General features: G+C 45.1%; 1 protein-coding gene across 2 annotated transcripts; it reads right to left on the bottom strand.

Annotated features, from left to right (window-relative positions):
* Positions 1 to 16,498: 16,498 nt before the first annotated feature.
* Positions 16,499 to 23,564, bottom strand: vegfd (vascular endothelial growth factor D). 2 transcript variants are annotated; one of them, XM_047030908.1, is made up of 9 exons: positions 23,392 to 23,564; positions 22,479 to 22,838; positions 22,132 to 22,249; positions 18,769 to 19,033; positions 18,321 to 18,511; positions 17,900 to 18,027; positions 17,477 to 17,589; positions 16,964 to 17,076; positions 16,499 to 16,784 (listed from the first exon to the last, which is right to left on the bottom strand). In XM_047030908.1, the coding sequence occupies exons 3-8, from the start codon at positions 22,231 to 22,233 to the stop codon at positions 16,991 to 16,993; spliced, it is 885 nt and encodes a 294-aa protein (XP_046886864.1). In that variant the 5' UTR covers positions 22,234 to 22,249; positions 22,479 to 22,838; positions 23,392 to 23,564; the 3' UTR covers positions 16,499 to 16,784; positions 16,964 to 16,990. The 2 variants fall into 2 exon arrangements, with proteins under 2 accessions (XP_046886864.1, XP_046886865.1); XM_047030909.1 differs by having other exon boundaries at positions 16,505 to 16,784; positions 22,132 to 22,252.
* Between the last annotated feature and the right edge of the window lie 55 nt (positions 23,565 to 23,619).

Here is a 23,619-nt window from a genome sequence, read left to right on the forward strand (position 1 = left end):
CACCCAAACAGAAAGGACACCTGACTGAAAGATTGGCAGATTGTGGTTGTAAGTGTAGGGTATGCATTAAGTACATGTCAAGTATTTGTAAAGTGGTCCATGGAGATCATGATTCGCCATGTCAAGCTCCTTGATGAAACTACCCTGGTTAGCATACCAAATGTGATTGGCCTTGACACGGCTTGACATGCTGATCAGGAGCCAAGCTTTCATTGTGTATTATGTAAAGTACCTGCTGATGTAATCCCTGCAAATACCTTTAGGGTGCTTTGTGTTAGAGAGGTTACTTAGTCCAAGTGAACTTTTCATGTTGTTTAGAAACATTGTTCAGGTAATACTATTGTGTGTTCATAGGTAATTCAAGATATTCATGTCTTATAATGTAACATGTTATTTATACGCAGGAATGCTACATTCCACATATCACTTGAATTTGTTGACAAAAATAAGACTAGTGACTATTAGACGAGGTCTTCTAGCCACCTGTACTTTGTAACTGAGTGTTTAGTGTGTGTGCAGGTGTTTGTGGCTGCGAGGAAGCTGTGAAGCTCGATTACGTGTTGGCCATGTTGTCAGTGCTGTGTTTATCTTCTCTGTAAACAAAACAGCAGTGGCCTAAAAGCAGGAACAGAGCATTATTTTGATAAAGATGCAGTCAAAACCACTGAAAGTGCCTCTTTGTGTTATTGCGTGTCTGCGTTTGTGTGTGAAAGCGCGTGTTGAATGTATAAGATAGTCTGCGCGTGTGGTGTCAGTGCACGTGTGTGCTCTACTGCGTGTGTCACTGAGCGAGAGAGAGAGAAAGACAGAGACAGGAAACGGGAAAAACAGAGGCATTTATCATCTTCTCGCTGCTTTATCACACTTGACCCCCCCTCCCCACTACAGAGGGAGTGGAAGAAAATGAAAAATCGAGATGAAATGAAATAGTATATATTAAAATAGAAAACTAAGTTGTTGAGTGCTGTAGGGCTGGGTCTGAGTGGGAAGAGCATTGCACACTCAAGTGCAGGAAAGTAGGAAACAGCTCATTTAGATTGTTTTTATACACACACCTGGACACAGAGATGCTAAGAAACACACATACACACAACCGTTCAGACCGTATACACACATGCATGTGGAGAAGTTTTTAAGGGTCTCATTTTCTCACACTTCACACAATTCACAAAACCACGCACCCAGTGTGCGAAACACCTCATGTATCCTGCAAAACACCTCATGTATCCTGCAAAACGCCTCATGTATCCTGCAAAGTGAAGTGCTGCATTCCAAACTACAGAAACACTTATCAAAATCACCCTTTTGCACCAAATGGCACACAATTCATTTGTCCAAAGCACACTGTTGTGCTCAATCAAGAACACTTTCATCTTTGGGGGGGTTTGTCCTACTAGCAGGTCTTTAGCCAAATATACCGTTGAAACAAAACTTTTCGGATTTTTTCAACAGTACATGCACAGCATATACAGTATACATCACAGTTGCGTGAAACAAAAGAGAAATTGTGTCAAATGAAGCAAACAAAATAAAAAACTTTGAGGAAAAAACAAACCCCTCACTCTTCCTCTCACTCTCCCTCCCCTTATCACTCCCCATCCATCTCACTCTCCCTCTCTCCCTCCCTCTCTCCACCTCCCTTTCACCCTCCCTCCCTCCCTCCCCCCCTCCCTCTCCCCCTCCCTTTCACTCTCTCTACCGCCCTCCCTCTAGCTGCAGTGTTCACTTCCATTGTTGGTGTGAAAAGGTACTCCCCTGTGGTCTTGTCACAGTGCTTACATTATGTTGAAGAGTCAACGAAGAAGCTATGAGTTGTCTGACCAGAAGGCACGCATATTCTACGTATAGGGTAGCCATGGCAAAAGGAGGTAAGCGACGTGTTCGATTACAACCAATAAACCATACTTTATTTCAAAGAAATAAACAAAGTCAATAAACAAAGGGAGTGCATATCAGTGATCAGTAGTGTCAGAATGCCAAAAATGACGTTGTGTCCTTGGGCAAGGCACTTCACTCTACTTGCCTCGGGGGGGAATGTCCCTGTACTTACTGTAAGTCGCTCTGGATAAGAGCGTCTGCTAAATGAAAATGTAGATTGTGTTTGTGAGTGTTGTGCGCTGTGTGCGTGTTGAATGCCTCAAAAACGCCAATAATTAGGCGTTCTATGTCTTTTTAGTGTGTAGGTAGGTGCGTTCGACTTCATGCAGCGTGCATGCTTCCAAGGAGACAGGGGTCCAATAACAAAGGGTTCTCTTGAGAAAGACCACGGCGAATCCGGAAACATGAAACAAATTACCAACTTATTGACTTAAATACCAAACAAGCCACAGGTGAACGCAACAACACTAATGAGACCATTAAAAGACAGTCAACAAGCCGCAGGTGAACCTAATAAACACAGAACACAGGGACACACATGGGAAGGCAAACATGGCTGTGACAGTTAACAACTGACAAAAACTGTGAAGTGCTCTATACAAAATCTTTTGTGTGTCAAGTCCCTGTCTGTTATTGAAGTAGGTTGTGTTTCATTTCTTTCAATTCGTTAAGCGTAAGCTTTCGTCACAACCATCCGTTTAAGTGTCCTGTCAGAGTAGTGGGATTCGAGAAACAGGGTTAGGGTCGAATCTCTATCTCTGGACTTCACACACCAACGGGGTTGGGTAGGGCTGTGTCACCTTCTAGACGAGGGAGGGGGTTAGGGTTGGGTTAGAATGGAGTTGGCATTGGGATAGGGTCAGTGTCAGGCCCTCGTGATTCTTTGGGCCCAGGGAGGAAGTTAGGTTTTGGTCCCTGTGTCTCTGGCCTCCACACATCTACACCGCAGTCCCTATTAGGAGCTTGGTGAAGAAGAGAGACTGCAGCCACCTACTGCGTGACAAGTTAGTGTCATAACTCTGCCATAATGAAGGTGGTTTGTTTATTTAAAAACTGTGTGTGCGACGCGTGTCGGTGTGTGTGTGTGTTAGGGATCGAGCCAGAGCTCACACCTGCATCAAATCAATGATATACTAAACATGTCGGCCTGGCAGTGGCACGCTTATGCTTCGCACACAACAAGACACACACATACAAAGTGTGTGAGTCTTGGGTGTGAGTGTCTCTCTCTCTCTCTCTCTCTCTCTCTCTCTCTCTCTCTCTCTCTCTCTCTCTCACACACACACATACACACACACTCAGCAAAGGTTACTTTGGCAAAATTGTTGCTTGCATTGTTCTCACTGACTGTGTTTGACTGCTGCCCTCCGCTGTGCCTACTTTTCTCGGCCTGTTTCCATGCTGACAATAAACAGAAATTCTTGGTGTGAACTTTCCGATTTTTTGCCAGAGTAATTGCTAGGACCTGTTTTACAATACTGTGGTCACATTTTCAAAACTCTTCAGATAATTCTCCTAACCAACTATCAGCTTGGCACAGCAGTTATTTTCCCATTCAGAATGCCCTAAAGCTTCCAAAATGCTTCATATGAGACATATAGGAAGCATTTTGGAAGACCATTACACTAGCAAAGGTTGTCACTCAACAAGTACACTTTGTCACTCATAAAACAATGACCTAAAAAACATTTGCACAAGGTAGCATTACATCATTTTTTCTTTCGTAAAAATCTTGTCACAAAACAAAAATGGCACAATAATTCAATGCAGTAAACCAGGGAGTCAGGTGGCTAAGCGTTTAGGGTATCGGGATAGTAATCAGAAGGTTCTGGTTTGATTCCCGGCCGTGCCAAATGACGTTGTGTCTTTGGGCAAGGCACTTCACCTACTTGCCTCGATGGAATGTCCCTGTACTTATTGTAAGTCGCTCTGGATAAGAGTGTCTGCGAAATGACAAAATGGAAATCTTACAGGAATGAATCAGACATGATGCAATATGCATCAATATTACATTTTTGGGGGGACATTGAGTCCCAAATACAATTCAGTCAGTTGTACACCATCTACAGATACTGTTGCAATGTTAGGCAACCCTGTCTGCTTCATCTGGACACAGGTGCTCATCCACATCACATCTTATGACATCTTGGGCAACACAGCTAGGAAAAACAACCTTTTGGCATGCCTGGTCCATTCCTGACTATCTTCTGCTGATGTGTCCAGGCAGCCAGCTTTCATTGTTTCCAGGAGGGAACACATGTATCTGTTGTTCTGATAGCATTTCCATTTTTAGATTAAGAATGTATTTCAATATTACTATAGCCGTTTTGAAAATTGCTGTCCAATTTTGCGTAATGTTAGATTTAGAATGTACGTTTAACCGTTTTGAATATGTAGACATGTGCAAACGGGCTGGAGGGTAAAGTTTTGGTGGTGGTTGTGTCTGAGTGAGAAAATAATGAATGTCGTTTGAAAGATGTCTATGAATGTATTTTGTGCCGAGGCAAATTCAGTTTCAATGTCTCAGCCATGGTCCATTGGTATGGAAGCCATGCAATGGAGGTTACTTTGAGGACAGGAACTGTCAATCAACGTAGAAACAACAATACTAAAGTATTGGAGACACGTTTCTTTACGTGGAAAAAAGCAGATAAGGCAAGAACATATTTGCTTTGAAGGCAATGGATTTGAAACAGTATCTTTCTCAAAATCTCTGTTGATATTCAATCCTACATACTATATCTCCCTGAACGTTTCCAATTTCACAACTTTCATCAAAGGCAGGCATGAACGTCTCACTTGGCCTTTGCCCCTGACGTTGCATTTCCTGAGTCACGGATGTCAGACCTGAGGGGGTTATTTACTGTAACCGCGGTCCCAGCAGGGTATCTATTAACACAAACACAGACTAGACCTGAGCATCAAAGAGACAGAGGGGATGGAGGGATGAGAGTTCTCCTTTATCTCTGCCTGGCAGACTAGTGTGAACATGGACCAGCCAGTGACAGAGTAGCTGATCCTAAGATAGAGACAGGAGGGGAGAGGAGAGGAGAAGAGAAGAGGAGAGGCAAGGAGAGGGGGAGAGATGATGAGAGGGTGAGGTGGGTGTAAGGGTAGAGATGGGGCAGAAAGGGAAGAGAGGGGGGAGTAGAAGGTAAAGACAAGATAAGCGAGACTAAATTAGCGGACATGTGAGGTGAGAAGAAAAAGAGAGCAGATTCATTTAGCAAAGAAAATGAATGAGACAAGAAGAGAGGTGATGTGAGGAGACTGGAGGCTGGTATGGGGGCTGGGGTGAAAGCTGGTATGGAGGCTGGTATTGAAGATGGTGTGGAGGCTGGGTGGAGGCTGGTGTGGAGGCTGGCATGGAGGCTGGTACGATGTTCTGTTCCCCGTCTGCTGTCATGACTGTGGGGCTTAGAACATTCCAGATCAGAAGCAATGCACTTTTACACACACAAGTTGGTTAGATACATACAGACTATGTGTGTGTGTGTGTATGTCTGCGTTATTCCCTGAGGAGGCCTTTTAGAAGCTCTGTGGCTTGTTCTTACCTGAAGGCAGGAAAGGACAGAACACACTCTCCCCCCCCCCCCCCCCCCCCCCCCCCCCACACACACACACACATATGCCTTCACGTATGACTGTAAAGTGTTTTTCACCTTTATGAAAGGACAATCCAGTACAAAAAAATCCCTCACCCTCTGTTTTCTCCTTTTTTCTCTGGCCCTTTCTCTCTTGCTCTGTCTTTCCTCCCTCTCTCGCTACCCTTCCCTCTCTTACTCAGTCCCTTTCTCTCCTTAAATCCCTCTCTCTCTCTCTCTCTCTCTCTCTCTCTCTCTCTCTCTCTCTCTCTCTCTCTCTCTCTCTCTCTCTCTCTCTCTCTCTCTCTCTCCCTCCCTCCCTCCCTCCCTCCCTCCCTCTCACCCGTACCTTCGCTCTCCTGCTGGGGGCTGTTGTGTGTTGTGGCAAATGTGGTCCAGATGAAGACCCCCCCACCTGTACTGCCGCGGGCCCCACCTGGGGCACACCAGCAGGTTCCAGCAGAGCCCCATTCATTACCGCACACTCAGGCACTCTGATGAAGACCCACAGCGATTTCCTGACAACACGCATACAGAGGAAGGTTTACCAGCACAGTTGGATAGACATTTATATTTGTGAGTCTGGCGTGTGTCTGTGTTCAAGAGGAGAACACACACGTGCACACACACGTGTCGGAGAAAACGAGCATGGAGTTGACACGCGAAGGAAGGGGTTTCTGGGATGCTCATGCGTTTCTGTGACACCAATATCTGTTACCCTAGTGTAGCTCCTGTGGATTGGCCGACCTCACTCCATGGTGTCACTACAGACCACCCACGCCTGCGAAAAGCTTCCGGGTTGCGGCATAGACAGTGAGGGGAACGATCGGGAGCACTGACGAGCAGAGCGACACACCCCGGTTACACAAGATGATGTGGGAGACTGAAGGGTTTACTGTTGTGTGTTTCGGAACATCAAATCTTACCTTACATTAACTCATTCATGACATGACAACATCCATTGTGTTACTCTATGGATTGATATGAATTCTTGCATCGCAAGAATCTCCTCTCCCCTCTCCTGTCATGTTCTCTCCTTTTCTCTCCTCTCCCTCTCTTCTCTCCTCAGACAAAGGAATGGAAGCAGACTGACAGAGTGAGCAGACAGACATGCAGACAGACAGACTAACAACGAAGAAAGTCAAACAAGGTAACAGGTGATAAATAAAACCTAATCAAAACCGGGATGACTCCTTTTCAAATATAAGCTCTTTAAGGACGCCAGTATTTCAGCCCCTGCTGGCAAGATATGCGCCCTCCGACCCTCACACACACACACACACACACACACAGACACACAGGCTGGGCCCAGGGACAACTGGACCGTGTGTTGCTTTGTGTAACGTCTGGCAGGAACAGATTAGAAAGAAGACAGTGAAACACATTCATACGGCTTGCTGTAGAATGAAGGAGCCACAGAATGAGATGGCACCTTGTTGCATGGGTGTGCACTACGTGTGAGTGTCGCTGTGTGTGTGTGTGTGTGTATGTCTGTGTGTTTTGACCGGACGAGACCGGCACTCGGTTCAGCTGTCATGCGCAGCCCAACGTTCCTCTCCATGTTCTCGTCCCGCCAGCACCCCCGCATCAGTGTTTGTCCCCGAGCTGGGAGCTGGGGGGGGGGCCTGTCAGGAACGGAGAATACTGCAGTTCAAAAGTTCAGGGCTTCAACTCCTCATCCCTTCATCTCCACTACTTACCTGCTGCCTGTGATGAGGATGGTGGTTATGATGATGCTGATGGTGTCATGTCTACATCTGATCCATTTAGCAGACACTTTTATCCAAAACAACAAATTGTGCAAATTGTGCAATTAGTAATTGGATACATGTTCTATATCTATAATGACAATGTTGAAATGTTGCATGCAGGAGTCCATTCAATACTGAAGCCACTTTTTCAAAACTCTTCCCACAGTCTGTATTAGAAACATGCAGGTTGGCCAAACAGTTGATCCCTGCTCCAAAACTCATTCAAACCATCAAAACACTTTATACATGTCTCAAAATGAGCTTGTTTGACCTTAAAAGTGAGTGTGTACTAACTGGGGGGACTAAGAAGAGGGGGGTTTGGTTGTTTTAAGGAGATGCTTTGTGACAAAGGCTATTGGTGGAGACGCAAAGGCTAGCGACCATTTGTTGACACCTAATGTGAAGGAGCTTTTAAGACCACAGGACCGGAGATCCTGTTGTTGTGTTTCAATCGGGACCAATGGGACCAATCGGGGCCAATGAAGAAGAGCCATGGGACATTTGCATGCCTTTGTCTTAACCAATGACTGTAGAGAGCGGGGCTGCTTAAATAGCTAGCTATAGCTAGCTAACATGCTAGCAGACAAACTTGTAGCACAATGGCGTGTGATGTTTTTGTCTCCTTGTGGGCCGGCCACAAGCAATAAGGCTTTTTAAAACTTGTTCACCGACTGACTGTGCAATGCTTGATAGATTAATATTTCTGACACCCTCTTTGATCCATGTTTCCGAACTGTAAATCATTCCAATGCTGTCCCCTTTGGTCTGTTTGGTTAGGAGACTGAAAACTGCTGAAATTGCAGAATGTGTTTTCAATGATTAAATATTCTGTTAAGTCTTTCAATGTATTTCAGTCAGGTCAATGCAGAAATGCACAGTTTAATTCGGTTTGGAATGTTCTTTTAGCAATTTTGGAAACAGTATATTAGCATTTGAAAAATGTGCTGCAAATAAATAGTGTTTTGCTGGTTGTGGAGTATGAATAAGAAAAGAGAATGGATTTTGGTAAACGTGTTAATTGAATGCATCTGATATGAAAGCACTGAAAAATTATTCACTTCATTCACTGAATTCAATGTGACTTCAGCTTTGATCAATGCTGGTTAGCAATTGAAAAAAAACTGTAACATATTGGCCTTTGTATACTGTAATAGTCATGTACCTCCACTCTGCAAGGTTGTTTAGAAAGAGATAGCTAGGTCTTCAAAGATTACACTTAGTACTGAAAACATTTTATAACACTTGCACACACACACATTCACACTTTCACACCCACTGATACAAACACACACATGCATGCACACGTGTACTCAAGGAAAACACACACGTACACACAGTCACACAAACACATTGGCTTTGAAGTGACAACTCCTTCCGACTAGAAGAGAACAGAGAACACAAAGTTCCAGAATGTTCCGCATCCATGCTCCACTAAGAGCTGGCTCAACCTTACCCTTGAAATGCCCCCTTCCTGGGAGACACTGTGTGTGTGTGTTTGTGTGTGTAAATGTGTGTGTAAATGTACGTGTGTGGTTTCTGAAAGTGTCTGAGTCTGTTTGCATGCCTAAATGTGCATGTACTTGAATGCATCGCTGTATGTGGATGTATGTGTGTGTGTGTAAGTGTGTCTGAGCGTCGTGTGACAGGGTCTCCAAGATGCAAGATCAAATGTCAGTCACTCTAAAGGTCACCTCTCTCCTCGTCTCTCCTCTGGACGAGTCAGACACACGCACAGACACTCCTTGACGTGCACACACACACGCATACACACACACACACACACACTCCTCAGGTGTTTCAGCATCAATGCACCCATCAAAGGGCTGTCACAGGTGCCACTGGCTATGGAGGTGCCCCCCCCCCCCCCCCCCCCCGGCTTCTTGTTCGCCATCCCAGAGTGTCACTCAGGGGGCTTGAGGAGAGCAGAGACAAGATTCCACTCATCAGCACCGACAGACCCGTGTGGAGGTCTGTCTCCCCCTAGAGGAGGCCAGGAGCAATTTCAGGCCCCAGCGCCTCACCTCACTGCTCACATCCTCCAAATGCTGTACACAGCAGGAGAACGTTCTGGGGGGTATTCCAGGTAGCGGGTTTAACAAACTCTGAGATTAACCCTGAACTCTGATTTGAGTTACTCTAACATGGGAAACTCCGAAAATTCGTTTCCAGAAAAAGCTGATATGAATTTGTTAACTCAACTCGGAGTACGGCAACTGAGTTTAGCGAGTGCATGAATACTACCAAAAGCCAACATCTATGAGCTCTGATACTAGGATTCACCATGGCAACCGACGACAAAAAACGTTGTCATACTTCACCACACTTTAGATATAAGTTTTATTTCGTGTTCATGGTCAATCTGAGCACATACTCTGGAAAAAAGCAACACGGCTGTAGCAGCGTAGCCTATAGCTACAATTGGCGTGGGAGACAATTGCTGCCGAGTCAATACATTTACCTACTATTTGAATGCAATAGCCAGTCCATACATTGAACATTTAACCCCACTGTCCGTTAATATTAGAGGAGAAAAAGTGGTGGACTTTTAGCATGTTCAATGTTAGGCTACATATAAAACATACTACGAACAGGTAGGGTAATGCATATTTTGTTTATATACTAGCTTGTGATTGTAGCCTCGACGTCACCATGGTTTTAGTCATGTACCAGGGTTTTTCCTACATAGAGAAAATGTTGGCGCGCGCCAAAGACGTTTTCGCAAGCGCCACTGAGAAATCCCGAGCGCCAAAGGCAAAAAAAACCTGTGTTCATCACGCGTGCAATGCATGTCAGCAAATATGTTCTCAATAGTATGTTTCAAGTAGGCTACAGCCGAACCCTCGTTCTGTTTTGATCAATAATAATCAAGTTGATAAGCGTGTGTTCTTGTCTGATCAATACGCAACAGTGAGGTGCGCGAATGGAAAGAGCGGCCACTAAACTGTCGTTCCGCTGCGAGGGCCAGCCCGACGTGCACAAATAGTACACCTGTAGCCTACAAATGCTAATTACATTTCCAATCAAAATGCTGACAAAAGTTTGATTTACGATTTCAAACGCAGCCTCCATTGGTATTCTTAACCTGGAATGATAACATTGTTTCCTCTATGGCTACATTTCTGCCGTCACGGTATTACAAATCAGGCTGTACAAAAATGTAATCCGTATATCAGCAGTGAGTACATGTCGGAGAATAGCATGGACACGCGCTTCACACCGCAGTTGATATTGTGCGTGTGCGTCCTTGAGAACGTATAATGTATGTTGTCAGTTCTTAAAATCGTTATTGTATAAGTCTATAGTTCTTGCAAATTTAAATCAAGTTAACTGGTGATTTTCGTTGTTTGTATTCTTCCCCTGCTAGCTAAATTGCACATGTCTGTTGATTTGATAGCGATTGCTGCCCTTTCTCAGGTTTGTATTTTAGGTCCATTATTATGCTGAAGTAGTTTTCATTAATAAAAAGTGGGTATATGGTTAATATTTGCTACAGAATGCTTAGCTTATCAAGATCAGATGAAGCAGGCAGTGTACATGCTTCAGAGTGGCCTACCTTAATCAATAGGCTAGGCTACTGACCATTTACAATAAGTTGTTACATCAATTATTAATTGGCAGCATTTATACCATTTAAAACATACTCTATAACTTTATTGCTTTAGGGGAAATAGGACGAAAATATGTGAGTGTGTGTGGGGGGTGCAAAACACTTGGGAATAAATACATTGATTAGAAAAAAGAAAAAAAAAGAATATATATATATATACATATATATTTTTTTTTTTTGAGCACCGAAGACCCATTTTGACCCAGGAAAAACCCTGGACATGATACAAAGTTTAAATATCAATTGGTGCTTATTTCAACTTGTAGTAGCAGTTTCCCTCAACAGAATGCTTTTTATCAAAGGATTATGATGATAATTACGTAAGATGACGAAAATACATTAATGACTGCTGCCGCAGAAACTGATGCAGAGAATTATGTATGGTAGCTACTGGTAGTTCTCTCTCCATGCAACGCTAGCCTACTTTTATTTACAGGCTTTTTTGTAATTTAATCAGTCAGTTACACTGACATTATGAGAATAATGTACATAAAAACGATTTGCACATTCTGACAACAGGGCATGCTGTATACAGTGAGATGTTAATTTAATGGCAGGTGAATTTTGCATGTGGAACAGTGACATTTAGCTAATGTAATCTCATGTATACCCAGTTACATGTAAATTAGTTGTGCAAACTGCACCTCCTGAAGAAAGTGCCAACAACTGACCAAGAGATGGTGTAGGCCTACTTAGGGTAGAAGAATAAAGGCTAATCTCTAAAAAGATTTACTGGAATACCAGTTACGAGAGGATGCATGGTCACACGTGATGTTGTAGGAACAATAACCTATATGAATATTGATAGTTGAATTTTCTGAATTTCTATTTTGACCAAGAGAATGTGTACAAACGGCAGAAGAATAAAGGCTGATCTTGTAAACCTGGTAAAATGGTATTTTACCAACCTGGTAAAATATGGAGTTACTGGATGGAGTCTCAACTTGATGGCTCTCACATCTCATTGTGTAACTTCCTGTAGCATTGCTAGTCATGTTGATAAGTAAGGGTCAAGATTCTGGGGTGATTGTAGTTGTTCTTAAGGAATTGTGAAGCATTGTTCTGTGGATTATTGATCTCCTGAGACCTTCTCCTCAGCTTTGGCTTGTCCTACTCTTTCTTCCTCACCTCATGCTTTCTATCACCTCATGCTTTCTATCTCTATATCTTTACAATAATCATGGTAGAGTAGGCATAAGAGTTAACCTTCGTTGATATCATTAATTTGCAATATGATATCTTGCTCTGATTTAACCCAAAAATCAAAATAGTCAAATAACTGTAATTCCATTGATATTGGCATTATTTGGTTCAGTTTCCCATCTTCCTTCAAACCAAAGGGGAATTCGTTTCGGTTCTTTGGCCAATATTGACCCCCTACAATGTTGAAATAGATTTGCTGAAACACCAGTTTCAGGATGGTAGGCTACATCATGTAAATTGTAGGAATCATATGAATCATGTAAATTGTAGGAATAGCCAATAGAAATAGGCTAGGCTACTTATTGTGATTTTCTATTTGTAGGCAATGAAGAAGACCAAACACAATTTCAATTATTTGAATTTATTTCAGTGCCCAAAAGCATTCGGTCAATTCTGAGTGCATGTCCGCGGCATGTAACACTAGCGACGAAGGCCCAAGGCCTGAGAATGTTGCTAAAATAAATTACAGATTGAGACGGGAAACGGTAACATTAACTTGGATATTCATCAGGGAATTAAAGCACATCAAATCGCAATCTTAAAATTGTCTAGCAGCGTATAACTAAGCGTTGTGTCCTTGGGCAAGGCACTTTACCCTACTTGCCTCGGGGGGAATGTCCCTGTACTTACTGTAAATCGCTCTGGATTATGGAGGATTATAGGGGCCACAACTAAATAAATAAATACTTGGATAAATAATTATATAACACAAAGCTTAAATAAATGACACAAAATATATAAATGTTACATGTATTTGTGTGTATATATATATATGTTTACGTTTTAATGTGTTTACATTTATTCATTTATACTTACATTTATTCATTTATACTTACATTTGTTTATTTATACTTACATTTATTTATATATACTTACATTTATGTATTTATACTTACATTTATCCACGGTGAAACTTCCTGCAGCAAAATAAATCTGTCGTCCCCCCGTCACCAAGTCAGGGGGCGGGTCAAAGCCTCTGATTGGTGAATGAACAGTATTACACACCAGGCAGGCTCAACCAGTCGATCAAGCTCTCTTCAAGCTAGAGGGATCCTCTATCGCCTCACTCTGCAGCTGCTAGGGGTGTGCGACACTGCACGATGTGGTATTGATCCGATACCAAGGATTAAATATAGGGCCAGTATTGCCAATACCGATACTTTGGGCTTAGAAAAGCAGTGGAGGGGCAAAGTGAGTTTGAGCGAAGTTAGACGGTGTTTGCACAACCACTATGATGTAAAGGGAGTTGTGTACTCAGTGTGGAATGAAACTTAAGTATCGATCTTATCACGCTATCAATCAGGCTATTGATACCAACGTTGGTATCGATAGTTGCCGGGTGTCCCAACCCGGCCACTGTCGGTCTTAAGATCGATATGCCCACCTCTATGCTGTATCATCTCGCTGAGGATCGCGAACACATTTTCATTGATGTCTGTGTCAGTTAGGGCCAATATCATTCCTATAATTTCAGCGAAGCTCTCAATATGATGTAAAAAAAAAGTGAACTGGCAGGTGCCTCCATCTCTTCAGCTTCCGCCAACATTTCGACCACTGTAGCATTCAATATTTCATTCATTGAATCCGCACAAGGTGCTGCCACCTTGGAATAGTCAAAAGCAGTCGATTCAAGTTGAACCACCAATCAGAGGCTTTGACCCGCCCCCTGACTTTGTGACGGGGGACGACAGATTTATTTTGCTGCAGGAAGTTTCACCGTGGATAAATGTAAGTATAAATACATAAATGTAAGTATAAATAAATAAATGTAAGTATAAATAAATAAATGTAAGTATAAATGAATAAATGTAAGTATAAATGAATAAATGTAAACACATGAAAACGTAAACATATATATATACATACAAATACATGTAACATTTATAAATTTTGTGTCATTTATTTAAGCTTTGTGTTATATAATTATTTATTTATCCAAGTATTTATTTATTTAGTTTTGGCCCCTATAATCTTCCATACTGGATAAGAGCATCTGCTAAATGTAAATGTAAATTACATTTTGTTCGAGATCGCTCCGCGTAACCAGGAAATGATATGCCATGTCTGCCAAAGCTATCGGGCTCATAAAGTGGGAGGGGATCGGTAGAAACGCAGAGTTTGGCATGGAAAACCTGCTGGCGAGCAGGTTAGTTTCACGTAGTAAGTTATCATGGAAACTTACCAAAAGGTTTCGTTACCTCTCTTTCTGGAACGTGGAACTCAGAGTATGCCTCTTTTCAGGGTTAAACAACTCAAAGTTTTCACTAAACCCGCTACCTGGAATACCCTCCTGGAAGGTTAGGGTGAGAGGAAAATCACCACACACACCTACATAAACACATAAAGACACGCCAGGTCCACTGGTCAGTTGCTTCTGAGTATCCGTAGATCCAGGTTGAAGCACAGGGGTAATTTCTTTTAGCAGCCGATTGTTTCCCTTACAAAAAAGAAGTATATTAAAGTATATTATAAGTATACTAAAATATGGATGGTACACTTTTAGTTCACTTTTGATATACTTTTAAGAAGTATGCTTAGAAAACAGTTCACTTTTAATATACTTTTAAGAAGTACAATGATAAAATAGTTCACTTTTAATATACTTTTAAGAAGTATAATTAGAAAATAGTTCACTTTTAATATACTTTTAAGAAGTATAATTAGCATATAATTATGCTTTGAAAATAGGTCACTTTTGACATACTAAGAAGTATGCTTAAAAACAGAAAATGGTATACATTTCTTCTGGAGTAAGATGTACGTTTTCTATTATTATACAGCAAAAGCAGTCAAAGCAAATCACTTTTAATATACTTTTAAGAACTATAATTAGAAAATAGTGCACTTTTAATATACTTTTAAGAAGTATAATTAGCATATAATTATGCTTTGAAAATAGGTCACTTTTGATATACTAAGAAGTATGCTTAAAAACAGAAAATGGTATACATTTCTTCTGGAGTAAGATGTACGTTTTCTATTATTATACAGCAAAAGCAGTCAAAATAATTTTAAAGTACATTACAGGTTAAATTTTTTTGATCCATCTCATTCTAATTATTCATGTCTATGAAAATCTATTATGCATTGCACATTGAATCTTTTTTTGTTACTGAAGCTGTAACCTTAATTACTGCCAAAACATTCTGAAGCCCTATACTCTTATACTAATAATTATCAATTGGAGTATTAATGAAAAAAAAACTTGAAGGTTATACTGTCAAACTGACTGAAGAACGAAATAATGACGTGACATAATGAAGATAGTGTGGCTCATTGGCTAGTCAATTCCCATGATGCAAGGCGGTAAATAGTGTAAAAGAATTCTGATAAGTTTGCAGTTTGTTCGAAATACAAATGTAAATTCATGAATTTCGTTTTTTAAATGTGTCTGCTTAGAATGTAGTGTTTTGTTGCGTGGTAATTGTCATTGTTGTGCTGGTTTACCATTGTAACCATGAGTTAAATGACTGATACGTTTCATTAGAAGAGCTGGATTCGTAGACTGCTGAAATCCATGCAATAAGTAGCTTCTTTCAGAATCTGCAGTGTGACTTTGTGAGGGCCCCCGTTTTCGCCATGTGAAGTAAGATCTGAGGCGTCTGAGGGGCCCCTAAACATTTAAATGTATTATTAAGTCATAGTAAAATTGTATTTATCAACTTTACTTCTTGAGGTACTTAACATTAATTGAAAGTGCACTTGAAAGTATTGCAAAGTATACTTTGAGGCTCTTTAGAAAGTATACTTTATGAACTGAAAGTGCACTACACAGCTTACTTTAGAGTATTCCAAAGTATACTTTGAAGTACTTTAGGAAGTAAAGTTGATGAACTGAAAGTGCACTACATTTAGTCATTTAGCAGACGCTCTTATCCAGAGCGACTTACAGTAAGTACAGGGAGGCAAGTAAGGTGAAGTGCCTTGCCCAAGGACACAACGCTTAGTTATACGCTGCTGATACCTTCCGATTACTAGCCCGACTCCCTCACCGCTCAGCCATCTGACTCCCCACTACACAGGTTACTTTACAGTATTCAAAAGTAAACCTTAAAATACACTATAAGTGTACTTTAAAGTGTACTAAATGACCTAAAAAGTGGGCCAATCCAGTTTACTTAGTACAAAAATAGTATATAAATAAGTACACTGCTAGTATACTTTAAGTAACATGATAATAGTATACCTTTTATACTAAGTATACTTACAAAATAAATTTGAAGTATACTTCTTTTTTGTAAGGGTTAGCAACCGATTGTTTAGCAGCCGCTAAACACTGGAACGAGTTGCCTTTACATGTCAGGCTGGACTCTTCGCTGCATGTTCTCAAATCCCATTTTCAACACAGTATGACAGTTGCCTTGCTTTGTTTTGTTTTTTAATGGATTTTGCTACTCTGACTGTACAGCCCTTTGTTCAACGGTTGTTGTTTTGAATAACAAAACTTGACAAGAAAAGATGCCCACCACAGAGATGATGAAATTATAAAAAATACAATTCTTTTAATGTAAAATACATGTTTTGTTCAGTGTACGGGGATAGAGAGAACAGTTCATTTACACAGAGTGACTAACAATACACACACACAGGGTCCACTGTTGTAAAAGCTGTCACAGTAGTGCTGGTTAGTCATCTGGCCATGGTTGCAGTTAGCAGGGTTTAATCACGCTGGTATAAATAGGTCTATAAATAAATTAATGCTGTTGCCTCCTGTATCTGAACTTCGGGAATCCACAGGAGATTGTCAATGGTTATCCTGTCCTAGTTACAAGAGAGAGAGACAGGCAGGTTTTAGGTATACTGTCGATCTGTTCTACTACTACTGTACTCTGCCATCGTAGACGCTACTTTAGCTTATTCTACTCTACCATATGTCCGCACTCCACTCTACTTGACTCTACTCTCTTCTACTATCTGAGGTCGACTGGCGTCTACTGTACCTGGGTGGAGTGGTGCCATCGGGGGTGTCAGGGCTGGATAGGTGGAGCCACACAGCCACATCTCTCCAGGTCAATCTCACAGTCAGGTCCGCCCCCACTAAACGTCAACTCCACTGGGGGTGGGGGAGGGGGGGGGGGGTAGGAGAAGGGGGGCAAGCGGAGGAGGGTATGGGAAAGAGATAAGGGGAGTGAAAGAGGGAGAGAGAAAGAGACACAAAGTAGGGAGCAGGACCAGGAGAGAATTATGACTTGGTGTTGGAGAATGGCTTGCCTTTAGCTTAGCGCAGTGGCTCTCAACCCTGGTCCTCAGCGGCCCCTGTCCTGCATGTTTGAGATGTTTCCCTGCTCCAACACACCTGATTCACAGGGTTGAGTCATTATCTAGCTAAGCAGAAGCCTGATAGCGACCATTCATTTAAATCAGGTGTGTGGAAGCAGGGAAACATGGGTTGCTGAGGACCAGGGTTGAGAACCCCTGGCTTAGCCCGTGAAGCAAGGGGGCCGAGTACAGACCTGGGGGGCTGGAGGGGTAGAGGACACATCTCTCAGCCAGGCAGTCCCAGATCAAGCCTGGAGAACACAGCCTCCGGGGGTCCCCTGAGTCTGGACGCTGACGAGGGGAACACCTGAAAGACAGGAGAGGAGAGTAGTGAGAGGAGAGGAGGAGGAGAGGAGGGGAGAGGAGGAGGAGGAGGGGAGGGGAGAGGAGGAGAGTTGGGGAGAGGAGACATGGATCCAGGCGAGCATGAGAAGATTAGGACAGGGGAGGACAAGGGGTTTGGAAGAGGGGCGGGGAGAGGGGGATGAAGGGGAAGAAGAAAGACGAGGAGGGAGGAGAGAGGAGGAGGGGAGACGGCTGGGACTGTGTTGGCAGTGTGACCGTGTTATCTGTACGTTTGTCTTTACTCTGTATCTGTCTGTGGGTGCGTCACTCACCCGTTCCTCCTATGGGGTCGAGCGTGGCGGCGTATGAGGGCGGGCTCCATGCACCTACACTGCGTGTGATTGGCCACTCTGATGAGGACAGGTTCTGGGCCGTACTTGAAGGGGATCACACTGAGCAGCTGCAGAGGACATGAGGTCAGAACAGACACCTACACACACACACCTGCACACCACGCACTCACCTACACACGCACCTACACACACACCTACACTCACACACACCTACACGCACACACACACACACAAACAAACATACTTACACACACAAACAAACATACTTACACACACAAACATACCTTCACACACAAACACACCTACACACACATGCATACATGCGTACACATGATCACCTACCCCCCCCCAACCGCACTCCGCCACATGCACACACAGCCAGAACGTGCTAGTCTCTCACGGTCTTGTTGACGTAGGTGGTGCTTGTGTTGCGGCAGGCCACGCCCTCCTGGTTACAGCAGCCTCCGCAGCGGAACACGGACACACACGGCGGCTTGAAGAACATGGAGGGGGAGGAGCCAAGCTCCTTAGCCACGTCGACGCACGCCTCCCGGGGCATGCACTGGGTGCTCTGCCATTCCTCGTCGATGGCTGGCGGGACACAGTGACACGCACGGTGAGGGAGCGTGTGCGTCTGTGTTTTACTGGGGGGTGTCTGCTTGGGGGTGTATCTGTGTTTCTGGATGTATTTGTGGATGTGAGTTTTACAGGGGTGTGTGTGTGTGTGTGTCGTAGGCTTCATGGGCTAAAAGCGAGCTGAGACGAGTGTGAAGGAAACACTAAAAAGGGACAACCACAGTGTGTGTGTATGTGTGTGTGTGTTTGTATGTTTGTGTGTGTGCGTGCACCTTTGAGTATCTCCAAACTGAAAGAGTCCGCGGCGTAGCGTGTGGAGCGGTGCGACCCTGACGAGGAGGAGGAGGAGGAGGAGAGGAAGGAGGAGGAGGTGAGGTAGGAGGAAGAGCGAAATTTGGGCTGCGGGGGGGCTTCCAGGGTTTGGAGGTTCTGACGACACTTCCAGAGTTTCCAGTCGGGGAAGTCTGTGAGACGCAGGAGCTCCTCCAGACTGGAGGCCGAGCGCACCCTCCTCTCCCACTGCTCCCTGTTAGAGTCCTGGGGGAGGAGGGAGGAAGGGAGTCAGATGGCTGAGCGGTTAGGGAATCGGGCTAGTAATCAGAAGGTTGCTGGTTCGATTCCCGGCCGTGCAAAAATGACGTTGTGTCCTTGGGCAAGGCACTTTACCCTACTTGCCTCGGGGGAAAGTCCCTGTACTTACTGTAAGTCGCTCTGGATAAGAGCGTCTGCTAAATGTCTACACGTAAATGTAAATGTAATGTAAGGATGGAAAAAGGAGGAAGGGGAGAGGCAGGAGGAGGAAGGAGGAAGAAAAGAGAGGAAGAGAATGGTAAGAGGGAGGAGAGAGGAGGGAGGGAATAAGTGGAAGGTTGTGTGAGAAAGGCGTAGAAGAGGCAAAGGGGATAGATAGTTATACTGAGAGGCTGTCAGCAGGGCGTGCGGTACCACCTCTTCTCCATCAGAGGGAGCTGAGAGCGTACTCATGCACCAACATCATCACACACACACACACCAAGCAGTCAAACAGTCAGCTGGAAGAAGCATATTTAGTGTGGGAGGTGGATGGAGTACTCAGACCCTTAGGGAAATCCCAGCATAATCAGTTAGACATGGATCATTAAAAGCAATCCTGCTGTCTATCCTTCTCACACACCACACACAAGCACACACACATACACCCGCAAATATACAGAGGTCCAGAGCACAGTATATCCCTTTGGCAGAGGTCTGTGGAGAGCAGCTGCTTGTTTGTGTTCTCTGCCGCTTGAAGAAAGAGTGTGACAGAGGTGGTTTGGACACAGAAGTTCAAATCAAGACTGGTGTTGATTGTCGAAGCTTACACAGAGCTCTCAGCTCAACAACCTACAGTATCAGACCAAAGAATTTCATATATTTCACGCTTGGCCAGATTATATCGCTCTTACATGTCGTAGTCACATGAGAGTACAACAACCTTTTAACTTTTACTGTGTAAAAGTGTGTAAGGTCGTTAGGGCTGAGGGTGATGCTGGGACTGGAGGACTGGGAGGGGTGGAGGACTGGAGGACTTGGAGGACTGGAGTGGTGGAGGACTGGGGGACTGGAGGACTGGAGGACTGGGGGACTGGAGGAGTGGAGGACTGGGGGACTAGAGGACTGGGGGACTGGAGGGGTGGAGGACTGGGGGACTGGAGGGGTGGAGGACTGGGGGACTGGAGGGGTGGAGGACTGGGGGACTACAGGGGTGGAGGACTGGGGGACTGGAGGGGTAGAGGACTGGAGGACTGGAGGGGTGGAGGACTGGGGGACTACAGGGGTGGATGACTGGAGGGGTGGAGGACTGGGGGACTGGAGGGGTGGAGGACTGGGGGACTACAGGGGTGGAGGACTGGAGGGGTGGAGGAATGAGGGGACTGGAGGGGTGGAGGACTGGAGGGGTGGATGACTGGGGGACTGGAGGGGTGGATGACTGGGGGACTGGAGGGGTGGAGGACTGGGGGACTGGGGGACTGGAGGGGTGGATGACTGGGGGACTGGAGGGGTGGAGGACTGGAGGGGTGGAGTACTGGGGGACTAGAGGACTAGAGGACTTGGAGGGGTGGGGGACTGGAGGGGTGGGGGTCTGGAGGACTTGGAGGGGTGGAGGACTGGGGGACTTGGAGGACTGGAGGACTGGGGGACTTGGAGGACTGGGGGACTGGGGGACTTGGAGGACTGGGAGACTATTCTCACAGTAGATGTGAGAGCAGGTACAGACCAGCTACAGAGCTCAGCAGGCCGCCTGGTTTCCCTCCATTTGTGTTGGTTATGTAACAACCTGATCTCTTCAGTATGACATGTAGGTGTTGCTGACAAGCAACACGTTGGTTGGCAAGCTTGCTGCCTAGCTGAGACAATTAAGAAATAGAAACAACTACACCCAATAAGAATGTTTGAGAGAGAGAGAGAAGGTGAGAGAGAGAGAGGGAGAGAGAGGGAGAAAGAGGGAGAGAAAGAGAGGGAGAGAGAGAGAGAGGGAGAGAGAGGGAGAGAGAGAAAGTGTGTAATGGAACGACACAATTTAGAAAATGCCATGTCTCTCTTTCCCTGCCCTTCTCCCAAGTTTCTCTGTAGAACATAACAACTCAATTATCCTCAACTATCATTTCCTTTCTGCATCCCTCTCCAGTGTTTATGTAAGACCACTTTCTCTACCCTACCGGCCCTGACTCCTGGAGCCAGACTCACAACCAGACTCATTCTACCCCCCAGGTATAGAACCAGATCAGTCTGTCATGAATTCACCCAGGCAGAATATATGCAAAGACATAGCTATGCTAATGTGACGGTATGTAACGGACGTGGCCACGCTCCGTCACTACAAGGCGTCGTTCGCCACTCCCTGGGCTCGAACGCATGACCTCTGACTTGCCAAGCGCGACCACTACCAGCTACGCCAAAGAAAAGCTAGCTATTCTTTGACGCGGGTAGCCCATTACATACCTGAGGAGTGAGTTTCACAGGTTCACACCCGTTACATTCACCCCTCTGAAATTCACTCCGGCGGCGGTTAGCCAGAGCTAACCTCGTGAAATCCGGGTCACGGCACCAATGTGACGGTATGTAACGGACGTGGCCACGCTCCGTCACTACAAGGCGTCGTTCGCCACTCGCTGGGCTCGAACGCACGACCTCTGACTTGCCAAGCGCGACCACTACCAGCTACGCCAAAGAAAAGCTAGCTATTCTTTGACGCGGGTATCCCATTACATAACTGAGGAGTAAGTTTCACAGGTTCATACTCGTTACACTAACGTGTATACTGCTGTAAAGCAACCCTATGCCCTATGACATGCTACAAAAATGACATAATAACTAAGCGATGATGAGTTGATCTACGTCATGTAATGCTATATAAAGTTAAGCTAGGCGGTGCTACGCCACAGGCTACAGTGATACTACAGTACCGAATGCTAAGCTATGCTGAGTTCCACAGTTTGTTTAGCTAGATAATGCTAAGCTACCCTACACTGATCTGGGCTCACTGACCAGTACTGTATCCAATCATATTTAGAACCACACGCATCTTTACCCAATGGCAGTCAGATAGATGAGACAAGTCTGAGAGAGAGATGCACAGGCAGAGTGTGGGTTCAAAGGTTACCCAATGTACTCACTCTGAGAGTGCTGGGGTCTTCTTCCTCCGCCATGGTGGTCTTCATCAACAGGAACACTATCACAGACACTCCCACGCAACCCCTGGTCTTCATTATCCTCATCGTCCTCTTCTTCAGTCTGCTGTCAACCAAACACACGAGACATGGTGCTGAAAAGGGCAGTAATGTCACTCGGTACCCAACCAGCTGTAATTGGACTTGTTTTTTTTCACAGACCCTCCCCCTCTATCCATACACAGACACACATACACACACACATTCAGGGTGAGCCAGACAGGTTTAGTCGCAGTCATGTAACCTAGACACCCCTGTGGCCAACTGGTGCTAAACAGTCTTTTAAAACACACCTTTGTGTCTGCGCGGCAGCTTTGATGCTGGGGGGGAGGGGGGGAGGGGTTGTTCCGGGAGGTTCCAGGGGAGGTCCGGAGGGCACGGGTGTGAGGGGGGCTGAGGGGGGAGAGGGGGGTGTCCCGGAGACCACCGGCAACCCAGAAGTTCAGGACGCTCGCGCACTCTCCTCAGTGAAGGCTGGAGTGGGTCGTGATGAGGCCCAGGGATTCTCTGGCTGGTCAATACGTTTCTGGTGGGTCTTCTAGCGTTGCTTGTGTCTTGGTCCAGGTCCGAATCCACCAGCAGCGATCTCTCACCACTGTCAAGTCCACCTCAGATCTCCGTGTCGTGCGTCTGTGTTTTCAGTCCCCTGAGGGCTGAGTAAGCCACACGTTCAGTTCCTATCCCCCAGTAACTGTTGCTGTCAGTTCCTCCTTGTATGTGTGGTCTGCCTACCTGGCTGTCTGTGTGTCAGTCTACTGCCTGCCTGCCTGTCTGTGTGTCAGTCTACTGCCTGCCGGCCTGTCTGTGTATCAGTCTACTGCCTGACTGCCTGTCTGTGTGTCAATCTACTGCCTGACTGCCTGTCTGTGTGTCAGTGTACTGTGTGACTGCCTGTCTGTGTGTCAGTCTACTGCCTACCTGCCTGTCTGTGTGTCAGTCTACTGCCTACCTGCCTGTCTGTGTATCAATCTACTGCCTGACTGCCTGTCTGTGTGTCAGTCTACTGCCTGACTGCGTATCAGTCTACTGCTTGACTGCTGGTCTGTGTCAGTCTACTGCCTACCTGCCTGTCTGTGTGTCAGTCTACTACCTGCCTGTCTGTGTGTTAGTCTACTACCTGCCTGTCTGTGTGTCAGTCTACAGTCTGCCAGTTTGTGTGTCAGTCTACTGCCTGACTGCCTGTCTGTGTGTCAGTCGACTGCCTACCTGCCTGTTGCTGTCTGTGTCTTCTCTCGTACCCGTCTTTCACCAGTCCGTCAGTATGTCCGTCCGTGGATGTTTCATGCTCTGTCACACACACTGCTCGCCTGTCCTGGCTTTCTCACACGGCTTTCGGCTCGTAGCTCACACGCACGCTATTCCAACAGCCCCAGACTGCAGCTGCCACATGTGGTTTAAATGTGATCCACATGTGACCAGATCCCCTCTTACCCC

This window comes from Hypomesus transpacificus, chromosome 12, assembly GCF_021917145.1.
Source record: "Hypomesus transpacificus isolate Combined female chromosome 12, fHypTra1, whole genome shotgun sequence".
Taxonomy (NCBI): Eukaryota; Metazoa; Chordata; class Actinopteri; order Osmeriformes; family Osmeridae; genus Hypomesus; species Hypomesus transpacificus.